General features: G+C 50.4%; 9 protein-coding genes across 9 annotated transcripts; 3 read left to right on the top strand and 6 right to left on the bottom strand.

The window, feature by feature from the left end:
* Positions 1 to 139: 139 nt before the first annotated feature.
* Positions 140 to 1,335, bottom strand: PC9H_007675 (uncharacterized protein; the record flags this gene model as incomplete). Its single annotated transcript, XM_036777203.1, has 4 exons — positions 140 to 246; positions 299 to 734; positions 794 to 989; positions 1,046 to 1,335. 4 exons carry the CDS (start codon positions 1,333 to 1,335, stop codon positions 140 to 142), a joined length of 1,029 nt encoding a protein of 342 aa, XP_036630823.1.
* A 370-nt stretch (positions 1,336 to 1,705) lies between these two features.
* On the bottom strand, positions 1,706 to 2,143 carry PC9H_007674 (uncharacterized protein; the record flags this gene model as incomplete). Its single annotated transcript, XM_036777202.1, has 4 exons — positions 1,706 to 1,867; positions 1,924 to 1,953; positions 2,021 to 2,060; positions 2,124 to 2,143. 4 exons carry the CDS (start codon positions 2,141 to 2,143, stop codon positions 1,706 to 1,708), a joined length of 252 nt encoding a protein of 83 aa, XP_036630822.1.
* Positions 2,144 to 3,765: 1,622 nt separating this feature from the next.
* PC9H_007673 (uncharacterized protein) lies at positions 3,766 to 5,232 on the bottom strand (the record flags this gene model as incomplete). The annotated part of the gene is made up of 2 exons (XM_036777201.1): positions 3,766 to 4,344; positions 4,396 to 5,232. The coding sequence occupies 2 exons, from the start codon at positions 5,230 to 5,232 to the stop codon at positions 3,766 to 3,768; spliced, it is 1,416 nt and encodes a 471-aa protein (XP_036630821.1).
* A 1,058-nt stretch (positions 5,233 to 6,290) lies between these two features.
* Positions 6,291 to 7,568, top strand: CPC2 (cross-pathway control WD-repeat protein cpc2; the record flags this gene model as incomplete). Its single annotated transcript, XM_036777200.1, has 5 exons — positions 6,291 to 6,399; positions 6,458 to 6,797; positions 6,850 to 6,925; positions 7,085 to 7,350; positions 7,415 to 7,568. The coding sequence occupies 5 exons, from the start codon at positions 6,291 to 6,293 to the stop codon at positions 7,566 to 7,568; spliced, it is 945 nt and encodes a 314-aa protein (XP_036630820.1).
* Positions 7,569 to 7,720: 152 nt separating this feature from the next.
* Positions 7,721 to 8,744, bottom strand: PC9H_007671 (uncharacterized protein; the record flags this gene model as incomplete). The annotated part of the gene is made up of 4 exons (XM_036777199.1): positions 7,721 to 7,871; positions 7,926 to 8,470; positions 8,514 to 8,657; positions 8,715 to 8,744. The coding sequence occupies 4 exons, from the start codon at positions 8,742 to 8,744 to the stop codon at positions 7,721 to 7,723; spliced, it is 870 nt and encodes a 289-aa protein (XP_036630819.1).
* Positions 8,745 to 9,256: 512 nt separating this feature from the next.
* PC9H_007670 (uncharacterized protein) lies at positions 9,257 to 11,444 on the top strand (the record flags this gene model as incomplete). The annotated part of the gene is made up of 16 exons (XM_036777198.1): positions 9,257 to 9,278; positions 9,331 to 9,396; positions 9,454 to 9,470; positions 9,526 to 9,609; positions 9,662 to 9,700; positions 9,756 to 9,776; positions 9,831 to 9,867; positions 9,921 to 9,992; positions 10,042 to 10,231; positions 10,292 to 10,342; positions 10,401 to 10,535; positions 10,598 to 10,720; positions 10,771 to 10,933; positions 10,988 to 11,056; positions 11,110 to 11,228; positions 11,279 to 11,444. The coding sequence occupies 16 exons, from the start codon at positions 9,257 to 9,259 to the stop codon at positions 11,442 to 11,444; spliced, it is 1,374 nt and encodes a 457-aa protein (XP_036630818.1).
* Positions 11,445 to 11,594: 150 nt separating this feature from the next.
* GOT1 (Golgi Transport) lies at positions 11,595 to 12,237 on the bottom strand (the record flags this gene model as incomplete). The annotated part of the gene is made up of 5 exons (XM_036777197.1): positions 11,595 to 11,636; positions 11,693 to 11,774; positions 11,835 to 12,013; positions 12,065 to 12,156; positions 12,216 to 12,237. The coding sequence occupies 5 exons, from the start codon at positions 12,235 to 12,237 to the stop codon at positions 11,595 to 11,597; spliced, it is 417 nt and encodes a 138-aa protein (XP_036630817.1).
* A 153-nt stretch (positions 12,238 to 12,390) lies between these two features.
* TSR3 (ribosome biogenesis protein tsr3) lies at positions 12,391 to 13,550 on the top strand (the record flags this gene model as incomplete). The annotated part of the gene is made up of 7 exons (XM_036777196.1): positions 12,391 to 12,556; positions 12,611 to 12,657; positions 12,706 to 12,812; positions 12,868 to 13,004; positions 13,056 to 13,218; positions 13,270 to 13,382; positions 13,435 to 13,550. The coding sequence occupies 7 exons, from the start codon at positions 12,391 to 12,393 to the stop codon at positions 13,548 to 13,550; spliced, it is 849 nt and encodes a 282-aa protein (XP_036630816.1).
* A 487-nt stretch (positions 13,551 to 14,037) lies between these two features.
* PC9H_007667 (uncharacterized protein) lies at positions 14,038 to 15,553 on the bottom strand (the record flags this gene model as incomplete). The annotated part of the gene is made up of 2 exons (XM_036777195.1): positions 14,038 to 15,351; positions 15,407 to 15,553. The coding sequence occupies 2 exons, from the start codon at positions 15,551 to 15,553 to the stop codon at positions 14,038 to 14,040; spliced, it is 1,461 nt and encodes a 486-aa protein (XP_036630815.1).
* Between the last annotated feature and the right edge of the window lie 166 nt (positions 15,554 to 15,719).

Raw genomic sequence — 15,719 nt, 5'->3', positions numbered from 1 at the left:
ATTCTACGCAAGTAATAGCTAGCCATCTACCTAGTCTAGGAATATACACTGAATCCTTGCCCTAGCACTTCGAAGCGAGCTACCGCCGGCGCGGCCCGCGGATCCATATTATGTTACCTTTTTAACTACCTTTTACCATTTAACCAGGAGGGAGTTGACTTGCGTCTACAGATCCGCCAGTCGCGTCAGAGAACTCGTCATCCTCGGGAGACTGGGTGATAGGTGTGCGAGGCATGGCCATCATTCCTGAAGTAAAAAGTGTGAGCAATGCCCGTAACAAGTACGCAGTGAGAATCACCAGTCCGAGCAGCCTCGAGGATACCAAAGGGTTTCAATAAGCTCAAGAAGGCCTCCACTCTGGTTGTCTTCGCAGTCAGTTCTACGATGACGCTGTGTTCACTGACATCAACGATTTTGGCGCTGAATTGCTCAGCGAGGGTGGTTATTGACTGCAGATGCTGGTATCTGCGGCGGAGGGCTTCGGACGGGGTGAGGGGTTGCTGTAATGGTGGCTCAGGGTGACCAGACGCTTCGAAGTGGTGAGCCAACTCTGCCTCCTTTTCCAGTTTTGACGGATGAGGATGAGAAGGGGACATTTGGACTGGGGCATGTGTGGGGCCACCGAGGAGCTGAGCATCAAGGTACTCTTGTCCTAAGGTTGACACTTTGACGAGCAACAGCTCGCGACTTATAGTACGCGTCTCAGTATAATCCAAGACTGCCCATACGGGAACCTGAATGTCAGAGTGTAAATTATCCCGTGCTGAATGAAAGTTGGTCACGAGGAACGCACCAGGTCCTCAAGCTGTCTCCGGGCTTGTTCAACGACACCATCTTGTCCACTTAACACGATGCACATTCGACTGAGGTCGCGAATCTCGGTCCGGCAGACGACCAAGGAATCAATGTTGAAGCCTCTCCCTGCAAGGATTCCAGAGACACGAGACAGGACACCAGGTTCGTTTTGCACAAGACAATTCAAGATGTGCCTATAATGTAAACACCGAGATGTCAGAACAGAGCCTAGCATAGCGTAAAAACGCACTTTTTGAAGGGTTGTAAACTGGGCGGAGGAGTGTTGTACAGGATGTTGGTCACCGCCTCCTCCGCAGTTCTCGACCTCGGTAGGTCCATAGCAGGCAGAGGAGGTGGCCTTGTTCTCTGCGACTGCTTGTAGTCCAATGCTGATGTCGAGTCATCAATTGGCTTTGGTGGTTGTGGAGGCTTAGGGGCGGATTCATCTGGCGCAAAGACGCGTCTTGTCGACGAGAAGCATCGCGTCGAGAGGGTTCTGGGCACCGCCCGACACCGCAGGAAATTTTGAAGCGTCGCCATCGTCGTGGACAATGACTGAGTCACAGAATTTATCCTGCAGAACTCAAGGGCTGATTTTGTTCGAAACCCGAATATCCGACGAGAAGCTATTATGTAATCTAGCTTTACTTCCTGAGTGAAACGGTCTCAAGTCTCTCTCAAGCACGATGCGTTAGGCTGATCGAAAGACAGGTCGGGGACAAATATTTACACAATGGTGCGTTAATGATGTTCAGAGCTCTACGGAGGTCATCTAGCCACTAAAGACCCGTTAGTGAGCGATCGTAGAGACCTAATTTTGTAAAAGTCGACTCACAATGCAATTCACGAGGCTCTACCGTTTAGTTTGAATATGCATCAATGAATGAGATTAGTATCCATACCTTATGGATTAGAGGGGACGACTGTCGCTAACGATAACCTTCACCCGTCTTCCGTCGACTTCCGATCTGTCTAAAGCTTTGGCGGCGGCGGCGGCTTCTCCCTCACTACTGAAGGTGATGAAGCCGAAGCCACGGGATCGACCAGTTTCTGCATCGCGCATGACGATGGTCTACAAGGGGTAAGTTTGTAAGACATAGCACAGGGACTACCCAAGTGAAGACGTACGTCAACGACCTCGCCGTACGTGGAAAAGAGCTGGTCATGAATCGAGTTAGGCAATGGTTAGGATGGATTGTAGAAATAGCCTTGGCGCCCTACTGACCTCGCGAAGAGAATCGTTGTTGGTGTTCCAACTCAAATTTCTGGGGAGAAGTGATTCATGATCATTTGTTTGGGGTTGACGCGTTGAATGCAGAATAACTGACCCGATAGAAACCTTCGACATAGTGCAACGTAATCGAAATCGAGAGTTGGAGAGTTAGATAGCCAGAGGGGTGTATCTGGAAGACAAACCAATACTACATCTCCATTTATACAACGTTAGGAGCTCGCAGCAGCTGTCGTGATACGCGCTGAGACAAGGGACAAGCAGTGTCTGACTCTATCTTGTGGTCTATGACAGAATTTCACATTAGTCCTTTTGTTGTTCATATCATATTCAACGTCCTAGTCTCAAGTGCACCATGGTATACACTCTTTTGGCTTGCCGACCGAGGCAGCTGGCGAAGTGAAGTAGGAGAAGTAGAAGCAAGAAGTCGGCAACTCGCTACCAAAAGGAGCGAAATCCAACCAAATACGGATAAATTCGCGCCCATAATTGATTTCCTTCCTATTTCCGGCATTGTAAGGCTCGGTCAATTGGATACGGTGCGAAAGCAATCGTAAGCGTCCTCGGTCGGAACAGTATATTTTCCTTGAAATCTACGTGTGCCGCGCCATGCGTCCTGATCTCATATCCAATCACTCTGGCCTCATGTCCAATTCATTGTCCCCGAGTCCTGAATTGCCTTTCTTACTACAAGGCAATTTCATCAAGCCATTGTCTAGTGAGGTGAGTTCATGTTCTAGAAGGCCAACTGAACACTTTTTTCTCAGGATGCCAGGTTCTCCATTGTTCGATGCTGCATTGTCCTGACTGCCGCTGCCCCGACCTCCATTGTTCCCATTTTCGGCCTAGCCATATATGGTCATCATCCACTCTTGCTGTACTTTTGAGTTTTGTCGAAGAAAAGATGCTGCGTTTTTTTACTTAGGGTTGATCGTTGGCCGTTGGTGCACCGGTAGTAAAGTATATTCCAAAAAATATCGATATACAATATACACCAGTGCTTTTATTTATTTATTCGATACCAAGTACATAGTTGCCCGAGATAAGTGATAAATTATTGCGTTTCTTTGATGATGGGAGCAAGTGTACAGTAAATGCATGATATGGAGAAAAACATGTCGTGGGAGATGGTGGATCAACGGATCTATGCGTAGCGATGCTCTGCCGCGTGCCGCGTGAAGTGAGGGTTCTTGTTTTGATGGATAAGGGAGTTCGGGGAGGAGGGTAGAGGATGGTGGGATGCGGATGGTAGAAATTGGCGGGATGCGGATGAGAGAGATTGGTGGGAGGTAGGGATTGGGATGCTTTGTTGATCGGCGGGTCGGTTCGACGTCCAGAGGTGGTAATGCTTCGTTCCAGTGGCGTAACCGCGAAAGGAGATGGTGGAGGATATATGAGAGCAGCGATAAAACGAAGAAATGGCACGGAAGTGAAAGCATTGTTCCATGCGAACGCGTACTTGAGAGATATATAGGATAGAAAGCGTAAGAGTCATAACGAGATAATAGAGTATAAAACAATGAGGTGGCAGGACAGAAACCCTGGAAGAGCGAGTCATTCGTCGCCTATATAGGTAGGCGAGTGGATGGAGGGGACGGTGGATAGCAAATATACACATTCAAAGCACGAGGACAACAAAACAATGAATATTGGGACAATACGAAGCGAATGGGACGAATATAAAGGAAAGCGAAGAGTGAAAGTGAGGCCTGCGTCCAGGAGTCAACCCGGACTTGGACTCAGGCATCGAAATCGCGAGGGATTTTCCAGCTGCCCGCGACGCGTCGAGTGCCAGCAAGCGAAGCACCGGGCGGAGGCACATAGGACGAAGACGACGCGCCCGAGGTGGATGGTTGTTGGGCGGTGGCGGCGGGTGGCGTGTCGTTGTAGGAAACTTGGCGCGACGAGCCCTGGACGCCAGTGTCGAGTGGCTCCAAGTGCTCCGCCGTGTTATATGACGCGAAACTCGTCAAGGACAAGACTTGGGAGGAAGGTGTAGTATTGTCGGTGAAGAAAGGCATGCTGGCGAAGTCATTCTGCGATAGCGAAGAGGAGAACGACGCGTTCAGAGCCGGGGAGAACAGGTCCGTCGATGTAGAGAAGTCATCCCCGAAGACACGAGCCAAGTCGGTCAATTCGGCGTTCCCTGGGGTGATCTCTAGCTCATTGCCTGGCGTAAAGTCCGAAAGACAGTACAACGATGAAGCTGCGGTGCCCAGAGAATTGGGGTCGTTGGCACCAATTGGTACGTTCAAATACGCCCATATATTTTCGGAGAATTCGGCTCCGGCTGATGATGAAGGCACATCGAAGGACTCCTAACGAGACGGTTGTTAGCTTCAATGGTTATAAATGTTGTACGGACTTACTTGAGAGAGGGACGCGGACTGTGATACATGACTAGTATCGGTATTGATATTATCCCAATTGAATTGATCGTTAGAAAGACTACTTGAGTTTTGCATCCACTGGAAATCGTAAGTAGAGGCGGATGGCGGAGAAGCCTCAGAATCGGTAGGCGGGAGCAAATTCTCAGCAACAGCCGGGGGATACTGAGGTCGAGGATTCTGGATGGAAGTCGAGTAGTAAGAGGCATCGGCAAGTTTCCCTGAAGCCGATGTAGAAGGAGACGCGTTATTTGGTGTGTCGGGTTGCTCGTCGGTGTCAACATCGGTGGGAGTTGGCGCTGCAGACAACGGGGGTGTAGGCCCCACGTTCCCGTAGTAAAGATGCGGATAATACATTGGATGGTTCGCCTGAGGGAGGAAAGCGGGATGTGGCACGTTGGGCTGGACGAGGGGATATGGGAGGACGGTGGGAGTATGCACGGGGGTAGCAGCGACTGAGCTTGGGGCGGGGGAACTTGTACTACCAGCGCGCGTTTTCTTCGTCGGCCGTTTCGCCTTCTGCTCCTCGCGTTCTACCTGCTTCTGCTGCTTGCTCTTGGGCTGATACTTGTAATCGGGATACAAAAGCTTATGCTTTGCTTTCGCGGCTTGGGCCTTCTCTTCGTACTTTGCTATAACCTCCGGTGATTCATGCTTCCACCGTTCAGCTATGATCTTCGAGATATCGGTTTGATGGTCATGAGGGTTCAACTTCTTGTGGAGCGCCGTTTGCTCTGCCCGGTAGATGAAGAAGCGGTTTGAAGGTCGTGGAGGGGGTTTTCCATCGGTCCGTTTCTTATTGCTCGTATCTTTGGGCATCCTGCCGTCGAATGTACGCGGAGGAGGAGATGTTGTGAATAGATCAAAATGCGCTCGGAGCTGGGGCAGCGAACGCGGCAAATGTTGGGAATGTGGTGGAAGAGGTTGAGAAACAAGCGCCAATATATAAAGCTGGGAAGGTGGTAGAGCCGTGAGAGTTGTGGGTCCATATTTATTTGGTGCCGCAACGTGGGCTGTAGAGGTTACTGCCCTTATTCGGACACTTCCCATGCGTCCAAAACCGCATAGGGGCCCGTCTTTGCCCCCTCTGGCCCGTCTTCCGGACAAAAGTCTGACAAAAATGCTAGAATTTGCCACTGAAGTGGTCGAGCTTTTTGGCCATCCCTTTGATTCTTGGTGGTTTTGAAGCCAAAGTCCTCCCTCACCGCAGCGTCAATGGTGGCAGGTGGTAAGTCTTTGGCCTCTTTGGGTGGTCGTGGTGAACCGCAAAATTCAGTGAAGCGGGCGCTGAATGCAATCTGATCTGAGCGAAGGTGAACTCTGAAGGCTGTTCGAGACATATCCTGGCCGCAGGCGCTCGAAATCTAAGGGCGCCAACGAGACAGGGGCCACAGGCCGTGCTGAAGTTCGTATATTACGCAGGTCAGAGAGTAAGTAGTATTCACATTCACAGATCTACTCTATATGTCGCAGATACCGACGCTGGTCACTCCTTCTCTATTCGAATCGGACGGAGGATCATTTAGCTGAGGGGCGATACCTAGGAAAATGAGAGTTAGAAAGCTTGGCTTCGGCAATGAGAGGCAAGATAAATCAGAGATCTTGGTGGAAATGTTGTCTCATAGGGCAGAGCCCTCTGAAGTAGCAAATATAAATATCCATGCATCACGAAGGGGACAAACGTGAAAACTCCGTGCTCACCACTGAAATTTCGGAAAAGCTGTTTGAACAAGTCCAACGACATCCAAGATATGCGTGACACGGGATCTCCCGAGAACTGTATAGCCCATGGTCACGGTGGCTGGCTGTGACGGAAAGTTGCTCATCGTCGACTGCCTCATCGTTGACCGTCGCAGCTACAACACTCAATATCCAATATGGCGGAATCTTTGCGCTTTCTCGGCACCATGGAGGGCCACAAGGGGTGGGTCACCGCCATCGCCACCTCCTCCGAAAACCCAGACATGATTCTGACCGCATCCCGAGGTGATTGTCACCTCTGAACATATGTTTTCACCAGTCTAATATAGGTGGCCTTGACCAGACAAGACTATCATCGTCTGGCAGCTTACCCGTGATGAGGACACATACGGATACCCGAAAAGGATCCTCCACGGCCACAACCACTTCGTTTCCGATGTCGTTATCTCTTCAGATGGCCAATTCGCGCTCTCTTCCTCATGGGACCACACCCTCCGTCTCTGGGACCTCAACACTGGAATGACGACGCGTCGTTTCGTTGGTCATACCTCCGATGTCCTGTCGGTCAGCTTCAGCGCCGATAACCGACAGATCGTCTCGGGTTCGCGCGATCGATCCATCAAGCTCTGGAATACTTTGGGAGAGTGCAAATATGACATAAAGGATGATGGCCACTCTGAGTGGTGCGTTGAAAGATGATACTTAGCCCACTAATTCTTACGCATCCCTTTGAAGGGTATCATGCGTGCGCTTCAGCCCCAATGTCTCCAACCCAGTTATCGTGTCCTGCGGATGGGACAAAGTTGTCAAGGTGAGTTGCACGTCCCAGCTCAGGTCTAGATGATGTTAGAATATTATATTTGCTACTTCAGAGGGTATACACCCAATGAGACTAATTTTCCACCAAGATCTCTGATTTTATTTTGATTCTACATTCGTTAGAATTGTCCACTGATTAATTCTTTCAAAGGTCTGGGAACTCTCCAAGTTCAAGCTAAAGACCAATCACTACGGCCACACCGGTTACATCAACACCGTCTCCGTCTCCCCCGATGGTTCCCTCGCCGCCTCAGGTGGCAAGGACGGCATAACCATGCTCTGGGACTTGAACGAGGGCAAGCACCTGTACTCGCTCGAAGCCGGTGACATCGTCAATGCCCTCGTCTTCTCCCCCAACCGCTACTGGCTCTGCGCTGCCACCAGCAGCTGCGTCAAGATATTCGATCTCGAGAGCAAGTGAGTAATGGGTCTTGCTGGCCTTACCAGCTGTTGGCGTTCCTCGTTTCTCATTCACGTATAGGTCCATCGTCGATGAGCTCAAGCCTACCTACACTGACGTTGGTGAGGACTCCCGGCAACCCGAGTGCGTGTCGATCGCCTGGTCCGCCGATGGTCAGACACTGTTCGCTGGTTTCACGGATAACAAACTGCGGGTCTGGACTGTGATCTCATGAGCTGGCTGAGGGGGTCGAGGCGTCTTGTGCTTCTATCTACATGCAGTAGTGCATCCATTCGCCGCACAACCCAAAAATTAACTCCAACTATTCTTACGCGCGCGATGTCCATATGTGTTTTTATTCATGACTAGTTGCACTGGCACGCCTAACTATATGGGGGTGGCCGCTTCATCGAGATTGCGTTTCCTCTCGCTGTAGTCCCAACGGTCGAGTTCCCCGAAGTTGATTCTCATTCCTGAGACTGCCATGTTGAATTGCAGCTCGCTTACATGCGACACTCTGGCGCGCCAGCTATCGCCGCTAGTGACCGACTCATCAGTGATCTGGCGCATAGTCAGAAGAAATCGGCCTCACGTAGCTGTGCCATAGAAATGTCCTTCCTGGCTAACTTGCCGTACACATTGGTCCGTGTTAGACTTGGCGTCGTATATCCAGAGGCCAACGCCAGAATAGACCTCTTGCCAGCCTCGAACATCTATGAGTGGATTTGGAGGGGATATGCGGTCCCTGGGAGTTGATGGCGTCGGTGCAGGCCGTATGTCGACATCGTTGAAGAGGCGCAGCGCGGTGAGGTTCGAGATATTCGTGAATCGAGCTCGTTCGTCTGCTGCATCCGGCGAGATGAGTTTGATGATCGGGGAACTCTCGTCGTCGTCCGATTCCGAGTCGGAGACGTCCATCTTGCTTTCGTCTGCGCCACCACCATCTCCCTCAGTTGATTTGTCGGCGACTGTCTCTTGTTCCTTCAACGACGCAATGAAGTCTTTCTCTGCCGCTTGGAGTCGGGCAACGAAGTCTTGCCATGCAGCCTCGTTAGCAAAATCAGTTCGCAGCAGGATGCCCAACTCGGCGCAGTCCTTTGTGATGTGATCAAAAGGATCGGGGTCCTGCAGTACCTCCTGCAATCGCGTCAATACTGGTGAATCTGGACTCCAAATACGCGTGTATAGTCACCACCGGTGTTGAAAAGGAATCAGCATTGGTTGTCAACGCGTTTGGGTCGTTCCAGAGCTCTTTCAGCGCCCGAATTTGCCACCGTCGGCGTCCTTCTCCCGGAAACTGGCTTTTGACGACACCATATCGAGTCTGATCAGTATCAGTAGGCTGGAGTCAGGGATTCAGGTTATACTACTAGGAACCGACCTTGAGATACTGCAGCAGTTCATCCCTCATGGTATGTTGTGTACTTGCGGTAGATACCTTTACTCACGTGAAACCATCCATTTTGCAGCCTGTTGAATCAAACGCGTTATATTAATATGATAAATTTTCACTCGTTAAACGAGTATCAGTGCGGCCATGCTTAGCCTTGGCGCAATCTTTTGCCGCAGGGCATGTTGCATGCCGACGTTAATTCCAGTCATACGTCCGTGGAGAAATTCCCCACCGGCTAGTAAGCCTCTGACAAACGACGGCCCGTCATGGACCTTCAAAATCCATTAGGCCCACTCCTCTGTCAAAAGACTGACATCGAGGCTCGGACCGCTGCTGCATTTCCTTGAAATGGGTTGACCTCCGAAACCCTACACATCACTTCTCTCTTGCGCAAGACCTGTGACCGAAAGCTTCTTCACACACCTCCCCCACTGGCGTGCGATGAACCGGTCAAATGCCGATGCAAGGGCTTCTTAAGATCCACGCCCGCGTTTCTATCTCTTTGAAGTGCCCCATCATACGAAGGTGCTATGGCTATCCAAGGAACGACAGGTAGATCCATTCAGCCCCCTGTTGCTTCTGCGACTGACCGCGTCATCTACAGGATCCCAGTTGTCAAGAGGAGAATGGTTATTCGCCTTCAGTCTCGTCACATCACTCTTCTTCACATGTACGTTTTAATATCTGGTGAACTTTAGAGGATTCATCCGAGTCTTATACAACACAGGGGGCTTCGCTTACGGCGTACGTATAGCGGCACCGTCGACTAGACCATGATGTTCACGGATCATTACCATAGCTGCTTGATGTCCTCAACGCCCACTTTCAGGACATATTTCATATCTCGAAGACAAGGTCAACGCTCCTTCAATTCGCCTACTTTGTGCGTGACAGTTCACGTCTTTCGGTTGTTTCGTATACTAAGTTCTGAAAAGGGAGCATATATATTCTTTGCACCGGTTGCCGGTGCTTTTGTGCGTACCACTTCCAAGATATACATTGATCCTGTTCGGCTAATACTTACTACAGATGAGAAGATATGGGTATAAGGTATTCCTATCGTCGCGTGTTGGATAACATTAGATCTCGCTGACTGCTTCACAGAAAGGGATCCACCTTGGTTTGTCGCTGTATAGTCTGGGTATGACCCATATTCTACCTCCCCGTACCCCCTCTGAGTCACCTTATCTCCAGGTGCAATATTCTTTTGGCCATCGGCAAAATTCCAACAGTATGGCGGGTTTGTTGGTTGCACTTTCGTCATTGGTGAGTTATCAGTCCCTAAATATAAAACGTGTTCTAAATATTCCCCCAGGCTGCGGTCTTGCTACGTTGGAGGTCGCCGCTAACTCCTACATCTCTGTTCTCGGTTCCCCCAAATATGCTGCAGCGCGTCTCAACTTCAGTCAGGGTTTTCAGGGCGTGGCTAGCTTCACCGGACCTCTTATCGCCGCACGATGGTTCTTCCTCGGTGAGAATGCCACGAAGCTAGACACTGTTCAATGGTACAGTCTGATTACGGAATTCTAACCTTCGCTACACGAATCACTGATGACATAACTTAGGGTTTACCTCGCGGTTGCGGGTTTGGGGATTGTGCTCAATGTGCTGTTCTAGTGAGTCTATTTCTTAGGTCACTGATCATATCTCCGTTCTGACAAATGCATGGGATAGCTTCTGCCCGCTGCCTGAGATAACGGAAGAAGCTTTGGCGGCTGAGATTCACGAAGTGGGCATTGAATCCGATAAGGAGCCGTTCTGGAAGCAATATCGCTGCATCTTTGGTTTCGTGGCACAGATGTGTTATGTGTGCGTCCTCTGCTACCCTAGCCGACCTGTTCATTTCTGAACCTAGCGCATGGATGACTCAGTGGTGCACAAGTTGGCGTCGCCTCATTTGTGGTCAACTTCCTGACGGAACAAGGACTCGGTATCAGTTCTTCGAAAGCTAGCACAATGTTTTCCCTGTGCCAAGTGACCTTCACCGTAGGACGGTATGTCTCATTTCCTTGTGTATGATATGGAAGTCTTACTTAGCAATTAGCTTCGTCGGAGTCCTGATCCTGCGCTACGTTGACCCTGCACTCCTGCTAACTTTCTACGCCTCCATGTGCGTGCTGTTTTCGCTATTGGTGGCTCTACTTCCTGGTTGGGGAGGCGTTGGAAGTTTATATGCTCTGTTCTTCTTCGAATCGATTTGCTATCCGGCAAGTTACCCATCTGGGCCTTACGCACAAGTGTGACTGATCCCCGTCTATTAGTGTATTTTTACACTGGGCACAAAGAACCTCGGAGTACACACCAAGCACGGTTCCGCCCTAATCGTAATGGTAAATAGACGCGAACACCTTGGTGTAGGGATCACTGCTGACTGGTACTCAAGGGGGTTGGAGGGGGAGCTTGGTACCCACCTTCGCAAGGCGCGCTCGCTGACAGCTTGTCCACCCGTCGCTCGTACCTCGTACCATTCACAGGATATGTCGTGATGACCATATACGCGGCGTATGTCCTCCGCTTCGGTCTTCATGTCGCGTGCTAACCACTATCTTCAGCGGTCTCGTCATTGATCAGACTGTCAAGGAGAAATTCCGCTTCCGCACCATTGATGAAGTCGAACAACGCCGCGTGGAGAAAGTCGAGCGCCGCTCATCGACATCCGAGGAAGAAAGTGAGAATCCGAAGGAGAAGTCTAGCACGGACTACATCGAGGTTGCCTGAGATTATGTATCATATTAGGGAATGCTACGACTTCATGACCAGATCTATATGTATTTTTTTGCGACTTGATATTGTTGAACATGAGGGATGAGCCTATTTGCTGGAGGTATGTTCGGCGGAGCAATGCGAAAGAATTGGATAATGATACGATCATACAGCGGACGTACGAGACCCAGCTACCCGATCTACCACCTATTATATAATATATAGAGTTAGAGTAACCCCAGCAACCTCCCAAGCAGACTCACTGTGCTGATAAACGGTAACGAGAGCAAGTTCCCAATAAATGGAAGCTGACGCAGGAAGGTCACGATAACAGGGAAGAAGTCCCTGCAGCCGCCGAGTTCGAATTAGTGGAAGTAACTCGTACAGGATTGACCATTCACGCACCCAAATAGATTCAAGAACCCAAATACTTCAACAATGACTCCAATGAACGGCCATTTGAGGAATACGAGCAAGATGCCGCCCAGGAAACAAGCTGTCCCACGAATCTTTTGCTTGCGCGCGAAGAAGTAGAATGTTTTCGTTGGGCCAATAATTAGAGTGATGCCAGACAGGAAGAGGAGCTGCATTTATGCTATTAGCGTCAATTCTTCTCAACGGTGTGTGTCCCTCACATTGCCAAGAGCAAGCAGGGCGCCGTCAAAGAAGAGCACAATGCCTAGCATCATGAAAAGCCCTCCAAAGGATGTGAGAGCAACGCCAATTTCTGTCGAGAAATACGTGATTAGGCAAGATTTCGCGCTTGAGCTGGGAAGATACACATACTCTGAGCATCCGAGAGCCACATCGTTGAACCTGCAAGTCTAGAAGGAAGAAATGAATACCGTGGTTGGCGACACGAAGACTTGCTGCGACCCAACTTGAGTTCGTGGCGGTCACATGATATGAGAAGTACGTCCAATCTTATCTTATCTTTTCAACTTGTTCTCGACGGTCACTAATGGCTAAAGGATCGAAACAAGGACCGTCAAAGTCATCTCACAAGAGAGGCGCGGGACACAAAGGTCGACCCTCTCGTTGGAAGGCATCCCTCTCGGAAGGACGTTCGTCAGACGTCGTCCAAATGTCGCCAGAGAATGCCGAAGAAGAGGGAGACGAGGAGACAGGTAGGTGGTCTTCACTATGCCGGTCGTTTAAGCTGTAGCTCAAAATTTTACCAGGAGATGAAGTACCCGAGGTCAAGATCAAAGTTCCTGTAGCCATGTGGGTGAGCCTTATCCCCCGCGCTGGCTTCATACACTGAGTTTTTATTCAGGACTTTGATCATTGCGATCCCCGACGGTGCTCAGGAAAGAAACTGTCACGCTTGGGCTTAATCAAGGAACTGAGAGTGGGATCTCGATTCCGAGGCGTCGTCGTATCGTGAGTGGTTCAGTCCGTAGTCAAGTGGTAAGAAATTGCTGAGTTCACGTTACAGGCCGAAAGGAACCCGGGTTATTAGTCCATCTGACCGTGAAATAATCGAGAACAATGGCCTGGCTGTAGTAGAATGCTCTTGGGCACGTCTGGAAGACGTCCCATTCAATAAAATAGCCAGCCCAAACGAGCGACTATGTATGTACCCTCCTTATGTACCAGCTGATCGTCGGCTTACATTCAGCGCAGTGCCGTATCTAATGGCAACCAACCCCACCAACTACGGCAAACCATGGCGGCTGAACTGCGTCGAGGCTTTGGCTGCTGCGTTTTACATAACTGGATTTGACGAGTATGCAGAAAAGCTGCTCGATGGATTTGGCTGGGGCGCAAGCTTTTACAAAGTTAACGAGTAGGTGTATGCCTATGGTCTGTGTTTCAATCAGGTTGACGGCATCTTTAGGCTGTATATCAAGAGATACCGAGAATGCACAACCGCTGAAGAAGTGTTCGCCATGCAGGACACGATCATCGCCGACCTGGAGAAGCAATACGAAGAATCCAGGAAAACCAAAGGTCCCTTTCCCCCATACGCGGCTGGTTGTTCTTGCTTATAAGAGTCTGTTAGAAACCCGGAACGGGAGCTCTGAGGATCTACTAGTCGCGAATCCAAATCACCAGAGACTTTCTGATTCCGAGGACGACGACGTCCCGGAATCCAGCAGCGATGAGGAAGAAGAGTAACCAATAGAAAATTGGTCGGCTTCGTGGCCCGGCGTGTAGAGAAGAATACAGATTGCTGGCTTCTAGCGTTCCGGCGAAGTTGTAAATTTTACTGGACTTGCAGAACTGTTGATCTTGCCGTCAGTTCTCACTGGATCTATGATCAATCCTAACCCAGAATCAGCAGCACTGACTGGCTTTCTGAGTATCAAGCCCCCACGCTAAGTACAGATCGTATGTACGATAACATTGAAAGCAAAGAAAGTGCGCCTGAGAACTATGGGACTGATATACATGGTATCGAGAGCGAAACGAGTGGACTTCCTGACACTGTCCTATGCCAAGTGACTATTACTTATGGTACATATAATCGGAATGTTCCTGAACCTACTATCAAGGGAAGAGATGAGAGGGGAAAGAGCAACGCCGGCGAAGAGATAGACTCACATTATCATGCCATAATCAAAGTTAAAAAATATAGATGCATCCATTATTTACTACTGCCGGCTTATTTGGCGTGCTTCGCGAGCATGACACGGTCATAGGACTCCCTAAGGGGATTTCTCTTTGCCAGGACACTTGCGTGTGCGAACACATACGGCGAGGGAAGGTGCGGGTGTATCTTCTCTGGATCCGAATATGGGTTGAGTGGGGGGAAAAACGAGACTTTCTGGGGAGTCGGGGGTCTCGTGATGGAAGGAAGATGGGCAAGGGAAGATATGGCTGCGGACGAGGATGATGTAGACAGGGTGGACAACGTGCGCTGGCGATCATTCGAGCGCGAATACATTAATGGAGTCCAGGGTTGGGAAAGAGTTGCGGTGGTGGATGTGGCGGGGAGCGTAGCGACAGAACGAGCGGAAGAAACGGAGGTGCGGCGATATGAATGTCTCGGAGAGCCGGGTGAAGCAGTATCTGTCTTCATACTGGTAGGTGAGGTTGAGCGTTCTTCGGTCAGGGTTACGGCCGAATGTGAATTAGATGCAGAGGGTTCAGAGATGACGGTGAGGGGGGCTAGCGGGGTAGGCTTTGCAATGGAGTGGCTCGGCTGGCCATATGAATTGCCACGAATGAGGGGATGGGGGCGAAGTGGATGGGGTTGGTGATCTGCTTTGCTGATTGTGGAGAGCATGGATGGTGGTCTTGACCAGCGTTTGCTTGCTGGACGAGAGGACGGTGCAGAGGGAATAGGCGAAGGAGGAGCCGTGGAAGGAGAGGGGGGTTGCTCCGGTGGTCGAAGCTGAGTCACTTCCTGTTGGACCGCTGTCGTTGGGAATTGGTCATGGGCAGGAGGCGCTGTACGTATAGCTTCTCCCAACGGACGGGCTGTAGTAGTCGGACCATCTGGTTTAACTGCATCCCTCCTTGGGTCTTCGATGGCTGTCAGATCAGAGAAGCCATTTGTCAGAAGCTCTACTCGATCCAGAGGTCGGGGATCGTCGAGATGGAGTGTCAGCGGTGGTTTGGGCTTATCGTAAGTACTGTTCAAGGGCTTGACGACTTTCGGCTTATCGATGGGTGTGCGCGCCTGAGTGGCAGCGTCAGAATCGTCCGATTCCGATTCGTGGCCGCTGGGAGTGACGGCACCACTTTCAGTGGATATCCAAGCATCTTCATCGTCCTCGTCGTCCTCGTCCGCAGGGCTTGCTATCATGAACCCAGCCTTGGGTTTCCCATTCGGTCGATAATTCGGTACGTGTAGCTTATGTTGTGTCTGCTCTGAGACCTTGCGTTTCGGCTGGGCAGGTGGGACATGGTCCTTGCTCGGTACAGCGCGAATGGCACTATTCGTTCGTGGAATCGCCGGTTTCGTGGTGTGGTTCTGCATGAAAGGGAATCAGAAAAGAAGCGGTGCAGATAACAGATATAGCACAAACGAGCTCATGGGCGTATTGGGCGTATCCTTTTCTTGGCTGGAGGTCGTTCTGCGTAAGCTGCAGATTTAATCCAAGTTTTGCAGCCGAGGAATTGCGTGAATGAGCTCTGAGCTGGCTCTGGCCAGAGGATTTGTGTGGTTTGGGCATTTTTGCAGACGATGCGGACGTTCTTCAACAACCGGCGACTGACGCTGTTTGGTGTCCGTGTTTGTGGACACGTGGGAATATCCTTCCGCAAACGGCAAACATCCACAGGTGGACCACAAAAGTTTCGACATAGGAGGTCTCAATCTCTACTTTCCACTGTCCCTTC

This window comes from Pleurotus ostreatus (assembly GCF_014466165.1).
Source record: "Pleurotus ostreatus strain PC9 chromosome Unknown scaffold_5, whole genome shotgun sequence".
Classification (NCBI taxonomy): Eukaryota; Fungi; Basidiomycota; class Agaricomycetes; order Agaricales; family Pleurotaceae; genus Pleurotus; species Pleurotus ostreatus.
Note: the sequence above shows the minus strand (reverse complement) of the source record. Positions and strands in the feature narration are given on the sequence as shown.